Consider the following 14314-nt stretch of genomic DNA (forward strand, 5'->3'; position numbering starts at 1 on the left):
CTTCATGGAGTCTCTCTTTTCACCATATAAACAATAGCAAACATATGTTTAACATGGATTTGAGTGTGCCTTGCATAGTATGATTCTTTAGAAACAGTTCAGTGCATCTGAAATTTCAGCATGATTCAGTTTGCTAATTTTGGTATGATTCAAAATTCTAAAACAACACTGAACAATCCCTGGAAGACAGGAGCTTTTTCATTTTTACATTTGGAAATTGCATGGGAGTTTTGTTTCGGCAATAAAAATGAGCATATATTTTACTGAATATCATTATAATGGAATCGATTCTGATATTCCAAAATTGATGCAGCTGAATCACCAGCATGATGCACTGATGTATTTTCACACCTTTATCACAGCATGTTTAGGCCTCTGCAGGAGACTGCAGTAATGTTTCAGTGCCCAGAGGAGGAGGAGGAGGAGGAGGAGGGGAGGAGTTTTAGGAAAGGTGATGTGTGTTCTTTAGGGCTGTGATCAGTCCACTGTAGCTGGCTGATCACGTTTTAAAGCTTGGTTGTTTTGTCATGTGTGGGTGAAGAGAGATGGGGCTCCAGTGCTAAGCTTCATTCTAACCAGCTGTACTGTCTCTCACTTTCTTTATAAGCAGCCATGCTGTGTCACAATCAAGTAGTAGTAGATGTGCACTATAATCTGTAGGATGTGACAGGAGCACAGTGTACAGCAAGACAAATGCACAAAGTGTTAGTGTAAACCTTGGTGTTAACCATTTATATCTAAATGAAAGACCTCATTCAGACTAATTCAAATTAATGTTATGTCATAATTTAATCCAAATAAAGTGTGATGGATAGAATGATCTATCTATCCATCCATCCATCCATCCATCCATCCATCCATCCACCCACCTACCTACCTACGTACCTATAGAAATTTGTTCATTTTTATGTCTTTTTTCTTTTTGCATGCATATAGCAGGCTGCGCACAGATCCGTCATCTTAAAACATGCAAAATTCATAACACACACAGCAGCGAGTTGCCTTGTGAGTGAGAGTCACACTGGTATACTAGCTGCCAAACAAAGAAAATTTCATCTGAAGTAGGGATGCACTGATATGGAAATGATATGGATATGACTAAGGCTTTCTTGGCCCCTCTGTTACAATTTCAAAACTTAAAGCTTAGTACTTATTTCAGAAGAAATATTGGATCGGTATCTGTATCGATTGACACTCATTGTTTCAATGTCTATAGGAAAAGAAAAAGTGGTATTGTGTCATATTTATCTTAAATAAAAATACATATATTTATTGTTAATTTTGTTTTTAAATTTTGTTGTCCCAAATAACATTTGTACTGTTTCTGATCATCACTTCAGGAAATAATGGGCAATAAATAATAGATGTATCATTGGGCACCTGAGCTATGATAGATCACCATTACTGGAGCACTTTAGTCCAATACGTGTCAAAAAGAGAAAGCCGAAGTGTTTCGCAGTCTAAGCCTTTGCAGCCAAAACATAGTGGATTATTTAAAAGCATTATGCAGTCTGTCAGGTTGATCATGCATAGCTGATTCATGAATAGAAAGTCTCTGCACTGTGAGCTGAATGTGGACATGAAGGGTGTCTGTCTGTCTGACCTGTGGCCACTGCTTGACCCTTTCGCCAAGGCTGGACGCTCACTGGTCTGGCTGTCACAGACCAGGTGACCTGTCTCCAGCATTTATACTGAGAGGCCTTGACAAGGCCAGTGTGTCGCAGCCACTTCAGAATACCAAAAGAATTACAACAGGCTAACTATGCCTGCAGCTCCACCACTAATCTGATCAGCTATCTGGGCAGTTTGTGTTTGTTGACAGATGTGTATAAGTTATATTCTAATTTCCTTCAATTAAACGTTTTTGAATTTTATATACTTTGCACACATAGTACTGCAGGTGCTCTCTGAACACTTACTTTACTATCTATGAAATACTGCCAGAAGTCAAAGTCTGTGTTCACTAGACATATTAAGAGTTTTTCCCCAGAGCTGTGGACTTAAACGGAGTGGACACCTTGTAGGCTGAATCATGTAGCCCCATTTACTATGTCCTATAATTCCACCCTGCAAAAAAATGTATCTCTAGCATAATCAAATCAAATCAAATCAGATTTATTGTCACATCACAAGAGTACAGGGACACAGGTGAGTGAAAAACTTGAGTGCGAGTTCCACAAATTATGCAGAGAACAGTATTTACACATAGATAAACAAAACTATAGATAGGATAGAAGAATAGATAAAACCAATTTAACTAAAATATATACATATAATCTTACACAATAACTTAAAAATAATAATATTGCACCGAGACATATAATATTGCACTGGGAATGTAGAGTGAGTGTAATCAACTATATACTATATATAGTAATGGATATTACAATGCTATGTAGATGTGCAAATAATCACACTAGGTGTGGAGGTAGAAGATGGTACAGTAGGTGGCAGAGTATTTAGTAAAGTGCAAGGTACAGGAAGTTAAGTGGAAGCGCAGGGGGAGAGTATTGTCTTTGGATAGGTATTCAAAGTCCAGCTATGCAAGTAAAGTGCGGGAGTACAGTGGGTGCACGTACGTGTAATGGGAAGGGTTGGGCTGGGCAGAGCAGTGATTACTGGCTGTTCAATAGCCTGGTTGCATGGGGGAAGAAGCTGTCTTTGAGCCGACTGGTTCTGGCTTTTAAGCTTCTGAGCCTCCTACCACTCGGCAGCTGAGAGAACAGACAGTGACTAGGATGGGAGGGGTCCTTCATAATCCTTCTGGATTTCCTCAGGCAGCGACTGGTGTATAAATCCAATAGGTTAGGGAGCTGAACCCCGGTGATGGACTGTGCTGTCCGCACCACCCTCTGCAGAGATTTCCTCTCACGAACAGTACAGTTCCCGTACCAGGTGGTGATGCTGCCCGTCAGGATGCTTTCCACAGTGCAGGTGTAGAAGGTCTTAAGGATGCTGGGGTTCAGGCCAAACCTCCTCAGCCTTCTGAGGAAGTAGAGGCACTGGTGGGCCTTCTTCACCACCTGTGAGGTGTGCACTGCCCATGTCAGGTCCTCGCTGATGTGAACACCGAGAAACTTAAAGCTGCTGACCCTCTCTACCGCAGTCCCATTGATGGAAATCGATGGGTGTACTGTCTCCTGCTTCCTGAAGTCCACGATCAGCTCCTTGGTCTTACTGACGTTTAGAGAGAGGTTATTCTCCTGGCACCAGTTTTCCAGGATTTTAACCTCCTCTCTGTAGGCCGATTCATCGTTGTTGGAGATCAGGCCCACAACTGTTGTGTCGTCAGCAAACTTTATGATGACGTTGGAGCTGTGTCTAGCAGTGCAGTCATGGGTGTACAGGGAGTACAGGAGCGGGCTGAGCACACAACCCTGGGGGGCTCCGATGTTGAGGGTCAAAGAGGAGGATGTGATACTTCCCATCCTTACCACCTGCCGTCGGTCCGTCAGGAAGTTCAGGATCCAGCTGCACAGTGTGCTGTTCAGACCCAGATCCCGGAGCTTGCAGTCGAGCCTCGAAGGAACGATTGTGTTGAATGCTGAACTGTAGTCTACAAACAGCATTCTCACATACGTGTCCTTCTTTTCCAGGTGGGAGAGGGCAGTGTGCAGGGTCAGGGCGATTGCATCGTCGGTGATACAATGTATCATTGTATTACTGTACAAAAGTATATAACACTGGATGATACGTCTTCCCAGGACCTGTACATACGCATATTTTCACATATTTATCTCTTTTTATATCTATTTTCTGTCTTTTGTTTTGTTTCATATTTTTCTCTGTTGGTATGTCATATTTCTTGGATAATTTGTTTGTAGTCTTATAAACAGTATGGTGTATAAGTCAAGACCACTCTTCATTTATTTTATTTCCAGTCAAAGCACCCATGATGTACAAGTTCATTTTTCAGCATCAAGATAAAACAAGAAAGTGCATTGAACAGAAAATTACACAGAACCTCCAACAACTAAATATCATATCATTTTTTTCAGTATTTAGTGTGTCCACCCATTTCTTTTATTACTGCTTCCATTCTTTTTCAGGAGACTTGCTTTCAGTTTTTCAAATAAATTTGCCAGGATATTTTTCCAAAGTTGAGTCTTAGAAGTTGGTTACATTTTCTGCTTCTCATGATTCAAATAGTCCTAAACACATTCAGTGATGCTGAGGTCTGGACTCTGGAGTGCAGTGTAAAAAAAATACTTTATGTAGTAACAAGCAATTGAACTAGTTTTATTCAATTAAAAAAATTAATTGATTGAAAGAATCATTCATTCAAAGTATTTATTTAGGTTTAATAAAACTAGTTAATTTGCTTGTTACTACATGAAGTATTTTTTAGGTTGAATTCACAAGCCATTTTTACAGTGTGATCAGTTTATAATTGTGATTTGCAAATTTTCTTTTTTTGTCAATTTCCTTTTTTTTTAGTAAGAGCTTCTTGACAGCTACACATCGTTTCAGACTCATAGTGTTGAGTTGTCTTCTCACAGCGGAAGGATGAACAGAAACACCTGTGGATTTTTTTATATCTGAAGCAAAAGTGGAGCTTGATTTTCTCCTCTCTCTTAATGATGAAAGCTTTATATATGACTTTTCTGGTGGTGACAGTGTTGGTGGTCTACCAGGTCTTGCACAGTTGTTTTTCACTTATTTTCCTTGTAACATTCTCCTTCCTTGTGCAAGTGGATTATCTTATCTAATCTTCCCAGAAATATCTCCTGAAAAATGAATAACTTGTACTTGACTGGAAATTAAGTAGATGACGGGCGACTGACGTTTGCACAGCACTGTACTTCACTTGCCTTTTTAAGTATGTTATATATGTGTGCACTTAACACGATCAATGTGTAGGCTTGGTGAATTGAAACTGATTCTGATTATTCTATAACTTTACTGTGGTAATTTATAATGTGATGTAGGCACATGTTAAGGATCTAATAAATAACAGAAATGTTTTCTTCAAAATAAACAGATCTTTAGGGAAGTGATATCATACTAGATTCCACAGTTGAGTTTCTCTTCTAGCAACTACAGGCAATAATTTACTGTGAAATAGTCAGATAATTAGGCCAAGATAAGCATTGTATTTTCACATTTCACAAACGGTATTTCACAACAGATGGACCAGTGTCCTTTGTCTAAGGCTCTAATAGTCCACATGCATTTGAATCCTATGGGCCTTATTCTGTTGTCTTGGTAACCATCAGCTGCCCTTTCCTCTCTACTGGCCTGGAAAGAACTGTGTGCCTTTCACTTGATCAGGGTCGCTGGTGTGCTGACCAGGCAATGAAGCCCCAATCGCTCGGACAGACCTCTCCTTTGGAAAGGGGGAGCGAAGTGTCCCCATACACTTTAAATGATCAGAGGAACCTAGTAGTTTCCGTGGCTGGAGCACATGCTGAGTCAGTGGTGGCCTTGTTATCATTCCTGATCAGATGCACAAACCAGCTGGGCACAGCCCTAAATGAGAAACACTGAATTATTTATCCTTCATGGCATCATTCATCAGATCCTTTAAACCAGGTAGCACTGGAGTGCAAGCAGCTTCGCTGTTTATAATTGATGGCTCAGCGTACAAGGAAACTGTAGCCCCTCCATCTCTGCTTCAGCTCGCCTGGAGCTGGCTGGAGATGACTGGTTTAACACACAAAGCTCCAGAAGCACAGTCACCACAGAAAGACAGACTTTGTTAGCACTGGGATTTGCATTAGAGATGCACAGATCTAACCTTTGCTTTCCCAAAGCTGACTCACTCTGATTAGTTGATTAGTTGAGTTCATTTTTCTTGAGAACAGTACAGATGATTGTATCTTTGCACAGGATATTTTTAATCGCAAATGTGGGCAAAATGATCACACTGTACAGGCCTGCTTAGAAAAATATGTTTGATATGGCACAGTGTACTGTGGTTCGATCACACCCTGTGCAAAAAAAAACAAAAAAAAAACATACCATGCCTCCCAGAATATCTGGACGCTTGAACCATTTAAACACTGATAAACTTTTGTTGATTTTTTAGGTTAATTCATGAAATGTTTAACAACAGATTTCTTTCAGAGAAAAACACTTTTAACACAACATCAAACTGATGGTAGACCCTGTGTGAAGGATGCTGGATGATGAGATTATGAACTCAGAAGTGTACAGAGACATTTTGGATGTAAACCTGCAGACATCCACAGAGAAACTGCTCAGACGATAATGATCTGAAACTCATCCGCCGTGCAAATACTTTTTGAGGCCACTGTAAACATGCAGAGGAGAATTGTGGATAGTTAAGATGGTAATGACCCTGACTAAGAAATGGTTTTGAATCTGTCATATATAGTATGAATGCTGGTCGGACTGGTGACTAATTGTGCACATGGCCATTCAGTGCCTCTTTTAAAGCACAACAGCAGTAACTGTAGAGACCAACACTGACTACGCCTGTTCCACTTTGAACAGATGAAACTGTATCTACCTTAAAATAATAGGAATTAGAGGATATGTGAATACATTGTGCTGACAATGTTTGAAGCTTCCCTTACCTGGACAATTTTACATTTAGTGGGAATTAAGCAGGCAAAGAAATATAAAGTTCTCTCATTTGGGGGTTGCAGAAGGCCTGTAGCTGGAAGATTATGCTTGTAATGTAGGCCCTGGTGTTCCAAAAGAAGCACACCTGAGTACCAGAGAGCTTCTCTTCTTATATTCATAACCCTCTGCCTGGACCGTTCTCAGTTTTAGGGCATTGCCATGGATACCCATGGAAGAGTGCTTTGTCATTCTGTGCCTCAGGGGATAGCAAAGAGCGGTGGCCTCTCACGACAGGTCCTAATTGGATAGCCACGGGGTTCAGGAAGGATAACTGAACTGTGTGCTGTGTCTTCAAATTTATGTTCTAACAAGCCAGTACATCATTAGACAAAACTGCAAACATTTCTGGTCCTTTCAGAAAGATTTCTCATTTGGAGCAGTCATTATTATGGTTATGTTGTTTCTTATTAGTTCTATTGGTATAACAGTGCTGTGGATGTATTTTCAATCATATTCAGTAGGGGTGCGGGAAAAAATCGATTCTTAGATGCATCGCGATGCAGACGTGAACGATTCTGAATCGATTCACAAATGTCAAAAATCGATTTTCTAAATATTTAATTTATAATGTAATGTTGACGGAACGCAAAGGGTGGAACTTGGAAGTGGGTAAGTGCAGCGCCCGGACAGTCTGTGATGGCATGTAACAGAAACACAACTGGATGAGTGAGAAATCTGACCGGCTCCCTCTGCATTAAAGCCAGGTTAGGTCAGGAGTCACAACACAAATGTTAAGAAGAGCCATTTTGTCCTTTCAACAAAAATCAAACCACCTTGGGAGCCACAACATTTAATGTCCAGTATGTCTCAGTATGTGATAATGTCCTAGTATAGACTAAATAATATAAACAAGAGCGCAGACTTACTCTACTCTGCTTTAAGCTTTAGCTATAGCCGCTTTTCTTCCATCTCCGCCAGAAAACTTTTCCTCAAAAGTTGAATAGTTTTTTGTAAAATGTCTCAGTGTTCCACTGTTTTACGAGGCTAAAGTCTCTTCTCACTCGCCAGCTTCTTGCTGAACTTTCCCGTTCCACCTTAAATTCTGACTGAGGCGGCGAATGTAAAAGCGGCACCATTTAAGGTGGAACGGGATAATTAGAAAGAGAAGAGACTTTCATCTTTGCAACTTTTTAGTGTTTGACAGTCTTTCGTTGCAGATTTAACGTACCAAGAAACCAAATGTTCACCTCCAGATGTTCGTCTTTCTCTTTTCCTTTTCCGTTCGCTACTAGCTTGGCGAAACCTCGTTGCTACATGACCTGCAGTCTTCCCCCCCACATCACGAGACCAAAACCGAAGTTATGAAATCACTAAAGAATATATAACGCACTGCGTGGTCATCCATTACCACTGGATCTTATTTCACCGTAACAGTACATTTTATCACAGATGAGTGGTTGCAGCGTCCCAAACCAGAGCAGTGAATGAGAGCCTTCTAGTTCACTTGCCTCATCACTTCTATTTGTTTTATTAATAAAAAATATTGGGTGTAAATGCATTATGGATCATTACCAATACTTTGTTTTAAAACTACCAAGTCCTCAGACAGTAAGAAAATAGAAATCATGTATAGAAAAAAATGCATCAAGATGCATCGATAATCATCTCATAATCGCATCGCAGCCCTCTGAATCGTAATCAAATCGAATCGTGAGGTGCCTGGAGATTCCCACTCCTAATACTCAGTAATCATATTGTATATCATACTGTTCATATTAAACACTTTGAAGTCTAATGTTATCACTGTCATTTTGTTATCCTATTTAAAAGTTATTACTTAATTACACAATTAACTGCATAATAAGTTACACATTAGTGCTTACATTTGGAACATTTACATTATTATAGCATTTTTCATTTTGTTTTGATGTCTGGCAACACTGTGCTCAACACTTTTCATCAAATTCAATCATAATAAAATATCTCCTATTTTATGTACAAACACAAATGGGAAACCTTCACTTTGGACAGAATTTCTTGTTTCAATGAGCTACACGTGAGAAATAATTGATATCAAAGTGCATGCTTTTCTTATCCAGCAACAGGGACTTCTAAGGGTGTATATCTCCTGACTGCTTTGTGTTAATTTCTCCTGCACCGACTATGCTGTAGAGGAACGTGTTGAGAAAGTTTTGGATGTTAGTGTTGTGCTCATGTTTACTCCATCTCTTTTGTGTGGACAGATGCCGCTCGTATGAGGACTGCTGTGGAACTCGCTGCTGCGTCCGAGCCCTCTCCATCCAGAGGCTCTGGTACTTCTGGTAAGACCTATGTTCACATTCCATTCTCATGCCTTCCAGGTGTTCGTTCCAAACAAGCATACCGTTATCTAATTCAGCTAAACAGCCCAAAGGCTCCTTATCATTGAAAAACAATATTTTCTCACTTTTTTTGGAATGGAAGAGTTTGGTGTAGTACACAAACAATGTTAAAGTTTAAAAACGTACATTTCACTTTCCAGTCCATACAATGCACTCCACAAATATTGGCACCCCTGTTAAACATGAGCAAACCAGGCTGTAAAAACATTCTTTATTGCTTATCCTTTTGATCTTTCATTCAAAATATTAATACAAATCTAACCTTTATTTGAAGAACAATGAAAGAAAAAAATTAAATCCTATCATGAAAAAAAAAAATCTCAAATCTGTGTGTGTCACAATTGTTGGTAGCCTTAAAAATTCATATGGGTGAAATCTAACTGAACGATATTCTCATTTATATTTTAGATTTTAAAGTTCACCTGAGCAATAAGGAACAATTAACAGTCACCCATTATTTACCTGTTTCACTGGGGTATAAATATGAGGTGACACACAGGCATTCCCTTAGTCATCCACCACTGTGAGAAAGAACAGATAAGACTGCAATGGCGTGCGACAAAAGGTTGTTGAGCTGCGCTAATCAAGAAATGGTTACAAGAAAATAGCTGAACAGTTGAAAATGCCCATTTCCTATCAGGGCGATAATAATAAGAAGCTTAAACAACATATAGATGTTAAGAATCTGCCAGAAAGAGGATGTATGTCTATATTGATCCCAAGTACAGTGAGGAGGATGATTCAAGTGGCAAAAGAATCTCCAAGGATCACAGCTGGAGAACTACAGGCATTAGATAGGTCTTGGGGTTAGAATGTCTCCCAAACTACAATCAGATGCCACATATATAACCAACTCAAGCACCTACAGTTTGGCACACATTACTGAAACTTTCAGAGGGAGCGTGTTCCACGGTCAAATGAGACTGAAATAGAGCTTTTTGGCAGCAAACACTAGAGGTGGGTTTGGTGTAGATACAAAGATAGCCATGCAGAAGAATACCTCATCCCCCTTATGGTGAGGGAAGTATGTTGGCGAATCTGTGATGTTGTGAGGCTGTTTTTCTTCCAAAAGCCCTGGACAACTTGTTCAAATACATGGTATTATGGACTACATCAGGTACCGGCAGATATTGAGTCAACACCTCACTGCCTCACACAGGAAGCATAAACTGGGTCGTAGTTGGATCTTTCAGCCCAACAATAATCCAATATACAAACCTCAAAATGAACATAAAAATGGTTATCTGACAACAGAGTCAAGGTTTTGCCACGGCCATCCTACTCCCCTGACCTTAAACCCCACAGGAAACCTGTGAGATGACCTGAAGAGGAGAGTCTGTAAGTGTGGACCATCTGAGAGATCTGGAAAGATTCTGAATGGAGGAAGGTCTCAGATCGATTGACACCTGTTCTCCAGTCCAGATATTTTCTTTGCAAAGTGAGGCTGCACAAAGTATTAAATGAAAGGGTGCCAACAATTGTGGCACACATAGTTTTGAGAAAAATATTTATTTCATGATTAGATTTAAATTTTTTTCTGTCAATCATTGTACTTCAAATAAAGGTTAGATTTGTGTTAATAATTTGAATGAAAGGCAACCAATAAAGAATGTTTTTACAGCCTGTTTTGCTCATGTTTACCAGGGGTGCCAATATTTGCGGAGGGCACTGTGTATAGAAAATAAGCTGCATGTTCGATTAATTGTTTCAGTGATGTCGCAAAAATCAACACATTGCATATGTCAGCCTTTACAGCCTACCACAGTGTATAGCCTGACCTATTCACTCGAAAGCTATAAGGAGAGTTTCAGCATGGATTGCTTTTTAAAGCAACATTATGTAACAATTTTACCTTAAAACTACAGCTTGAAAATCATTTAGATGGTAGCCTGACTTATAATAGAGAGAATGGTGTCTCTGTGATTGCCACTGTGGGCCTGGAATGCCTGCTATAGTACTATGTAACTTTGGAGGAGCGGGCACAAAAGCTCTCGCAAAAACTGCGTAACGCTTTATGGCACCACATCACACACCAACAGCTATGGCTCTTCAGCTAGCTATAAGAAGAAGCTCGGTATTCCCACCATGGACATCATGGCAGAGGCTAGGTGCATGCGCATCATAGACACTATGATTACATTTGTGATTTTGGTTGTTTACACATAGAAACACAGCAATTACAAGTGGAATCTGTAGCATCTGTGCACTCAGAAGGGAGTCAGATTTTCTATCCTTCAGCTTGTCAACAAATGCAAGTGTACATGAGGGGGCCTCACAGTGTGATTTGTATTTATGACTATGGTGTAAAAGCCAAACACACTGTGCAACTGTAGGGGGATCCCAAGAGCAAAAAACACTAATTCTCGCATAATTCCGCTTTAAGTGAGGAACAGTACTGGCGGGCATCAGTCAGGGCAGAGGTCATTTACATACATCAATTTAAAGGTACAGTAAAAAGAAACAACCTGTTTAAATCTTAAGGTTTAAGAGAAGTTGAAAAATGGTCATGTAAAAATGAATTTCAGCTGTTTTGGCATATAAAACCACACGAATGTAAAATGTGATCACAGGCTTATGGGCAGCTGCTCAGCCATGGAAACCCATTTCATGAAGCTCCTGGCATACAGTTCTTGTGCTGATGTTGCTTCCAGAGGCAGTTTGTAGTGAGTGATGCAACAGAAGGTGATTTTTACGCCCTTCAGCACCCGAATGCCCCACTTAGTGAGTTTGTGTGGTCTACCGCTAGACGTTGTCATTTCACAATAATAGCACTTACAGTTGAATCAGATCAAGCAGGGCAGAAATTTCATGAACTGACTTGTGGCAAAGGTGGCATCCTATGACAGCGCCATGTTTAAAGTCACTGAGCTCTTCAGTAAAACCCATTCTCCTTCCAGTGTTTGTCTATCGAGACTGCTCAATAATTAGGAGGGGTGTCCACATTCTTTTGACCTTGTAGTGTAGAATGTGGGCTCTTTAACCTACTTGGCTTTGATTGTCAGATCAGTACATTAATACAGTGTGTGGAGCACTTGCTGTATCATACACAGTGCCCTGTAGATCAATATTCTTCAATTATGCTTGTGTGGACTGTGTGAGTGGACTCAAAGCTGTTCATCTCCTTCCATCTCCTTCTATTTCCTCTGAATGCCCCATTGCTGAACATTAAACACACACAAAAGGAGGTAGTATCAGTACAGCTGCCATTGTTCAGGAATCAGAATGGTGAGAGAGGAATCAGAAAAGTGGCAGGAATTTGATTCTGCTCTTTCTGTATGTTCTAGCTGAGACTAGTTATATCACAAGGACCAAAACTTCAGTGCCAAGTCAATGGCAACATTCAGAAACAGTAATTGTACTGCTTTTCTGTAGTAATGAGTTGAAATTGTTTTTTAATGGAAGAAGAAAAATTTAGAACGCCTACTGGCGAGAAATCAGTCAGAGGTGTTCCCAACAATGTGAAAATAGCATCTATGCCAAAAAAGTGCTGCTGCAGTGATAGCGCCACCAAACACAACACTAATTGAGAAGAAAGAGAACTCCCAAAATGAAAATCCTTTGCTTTTGAAGCTCTCAAGATACATGCTAACTTGCCATGAGTATCAGCCTCGCCTACATGACCCTCCTAAGGCTGCTGCTGCGAGCTGAAATATAGCCCATGCAGTAGCCTAGACTACACAGTGTACACTATGTGTCCAGAAGTTTGCAGACACCTGATAATGTCTTCTGAAACCTAAAATATTATTAAGGAGTTTGCCCCTGCCTGCCCACCCTTGCTGTAGTACTCATCCCAAAGGTGTTAGGTGGAGCTCCATCATGCCAGAGAACACAGTCTCACTGCTCCACAGCCCAATGCTAGCCAACACTTGTCATTGGGAATGGTGACCTTAGGCTCATGTTTATCTGCTCCAGAGCATCTTACTCTATTGGCAGCGCTTTTCTATGGAGATTATAAAACCTGTGCGTGTGCAGATGTCCGTGTCAGCAGTGGGTGCACCTTAAAGTAGCTGAATTGAATAATTAGAAGGGGTGGCTGGATACTTTTGGACATATAATGTAGCTGCGTGACTGTTCTAATTTATAGTGTCAATCAGAGTGCTCCATCTGTATGATTAAGCTGTGTGGTCCTCCTTTAGTACTTCAGTTCTTCTTTATGCACTTATGTTTAATTCACAAGAGCCATTAAACTCAGATTACTTGAGTGCTGTCACTGGGTGACCTTGAACAAGGCCACGTTCTTTAACAATGACTTCGAAATGAAGTCTGAAAAAGAAGAAATGACTGTGATGTGAGGAGCACTCACATTGTGGATTATTGCAAAAGCTTCAGATTTAATTATACCCCCAGTGAATGGGAGCTTTGGCAAGGATAGTAGATAATGTGAAATGATTTTTCCTTCACTTCCTAAAACATTCTTCCTCTATTCCATAGGTTGCTGCTGATGATGGGCGTGCTCTTTTGCTGCGGAGCCGGCTTTTTCATTCGCCGACGCATGTACCCGTCTCCTCTCAGCGAAGAGCCTGCCTTTAACGTGTCTTTCACCAGACAGCCTGTCAGCACACCAGGTGAGATTTTCTTCATGGTTGCATCATGATCTGCAACTAGTAGTGTTTTACATAGCTTATATTATGAGTCTGTCTGACATTTTTTTTGTGACTGATTGAACACCTGATCATACTTCATCATGTGTTCTACACATGCCAGTTAATTAGATACTCCTACTTAGACTTAGCCATTTTATCAGATACTTTTTTCTGATGTTTTACTGTGTGTAGTCTGTCTTTTTCACTTGTAGTAGTCATTGGTTTTCATGGATCCAATTCTCATTTTCACTGTGAAATGATTCTAACGGTCTTTTTCACATATGTATTTTTCATTTGTTACTCTAATAGTCTAACAGTAGACATGGCTAATCATTGGTTATTCTAACTACTTCTGTCTAATGACAGACTCATTTATTTTCTTTATTCCATATTCACTATATTTATTGTCACTTCCTTATTGATTTTACGTATTGCTTCTGTGTTATTGTTTTGCTAACTGGTGTCTACCAGAGGGTTCCCCTATTGAGTCTCGGTTTCTTACAAGGTTCCTTTTTCTTGCTCTCAGGGAGTTTTTCCTTGCCATTGTTGCCCTTGGCTTGATTATTTGGGGCTTGAACTCAGATTTTCTGTAGAGCTGCTTTGTGACAACACTCAAAAAGCACTATATAAATCAATTTTGAACTGAATACTGGGTGGTTCTGTAAACACAGGTTGTGTGTATATTGCATGGAGACCCTGGAAGAAAGCTGTTTCAATCCATTATATACTTGGTTGGGAGGTGCTTCTTGATCTTCTTGATCTTTTTGTGACATACCTATCAAATAGGTGTACTTTGTAGATTTACAGTTACTGACTGTAGCT

General features: G+C 40.0%; 1 protein-coding gene across 1 annotated transcript in view; it reads left to right on the forward strand.

Moving 5' to 3' along the window:
- vopp1 (VOPP1 WW domain binding protein) overlaps window positions 1–14314 on the forward strand; it is a 43681-nt gene that overhangs the window by 24435 nt on the left and 4932 nt on the right. The window contains exons 3-4 of the mRNA XM_036582872.1: window positions 8772–8849; window positions 13341–13474. Coding sequence (XP_036438765.1) covers window positions 8772–8849; window positions 13341–13474 — 212 coding nt within the window. The remainder of the gene's footprint in view (window positions 1–8771; window positions 8850–13340; window positions 13475–14314) is intronic.

This window comes from Colossoma macropomum, unplaced genomic scaffold (genome assembly GCF_904425465.1).
Source record: "Colossoma macropomum unplaced genomic scaffold, Colossoma_macropomum, whole genome shotgun sequence".
Lineage (NCBI taxonomy): Eukaryota > Metazoa > Chordata > Actinopteri > Characiformes > Serrasalmidae > Colossoma > Colossoma macropomum.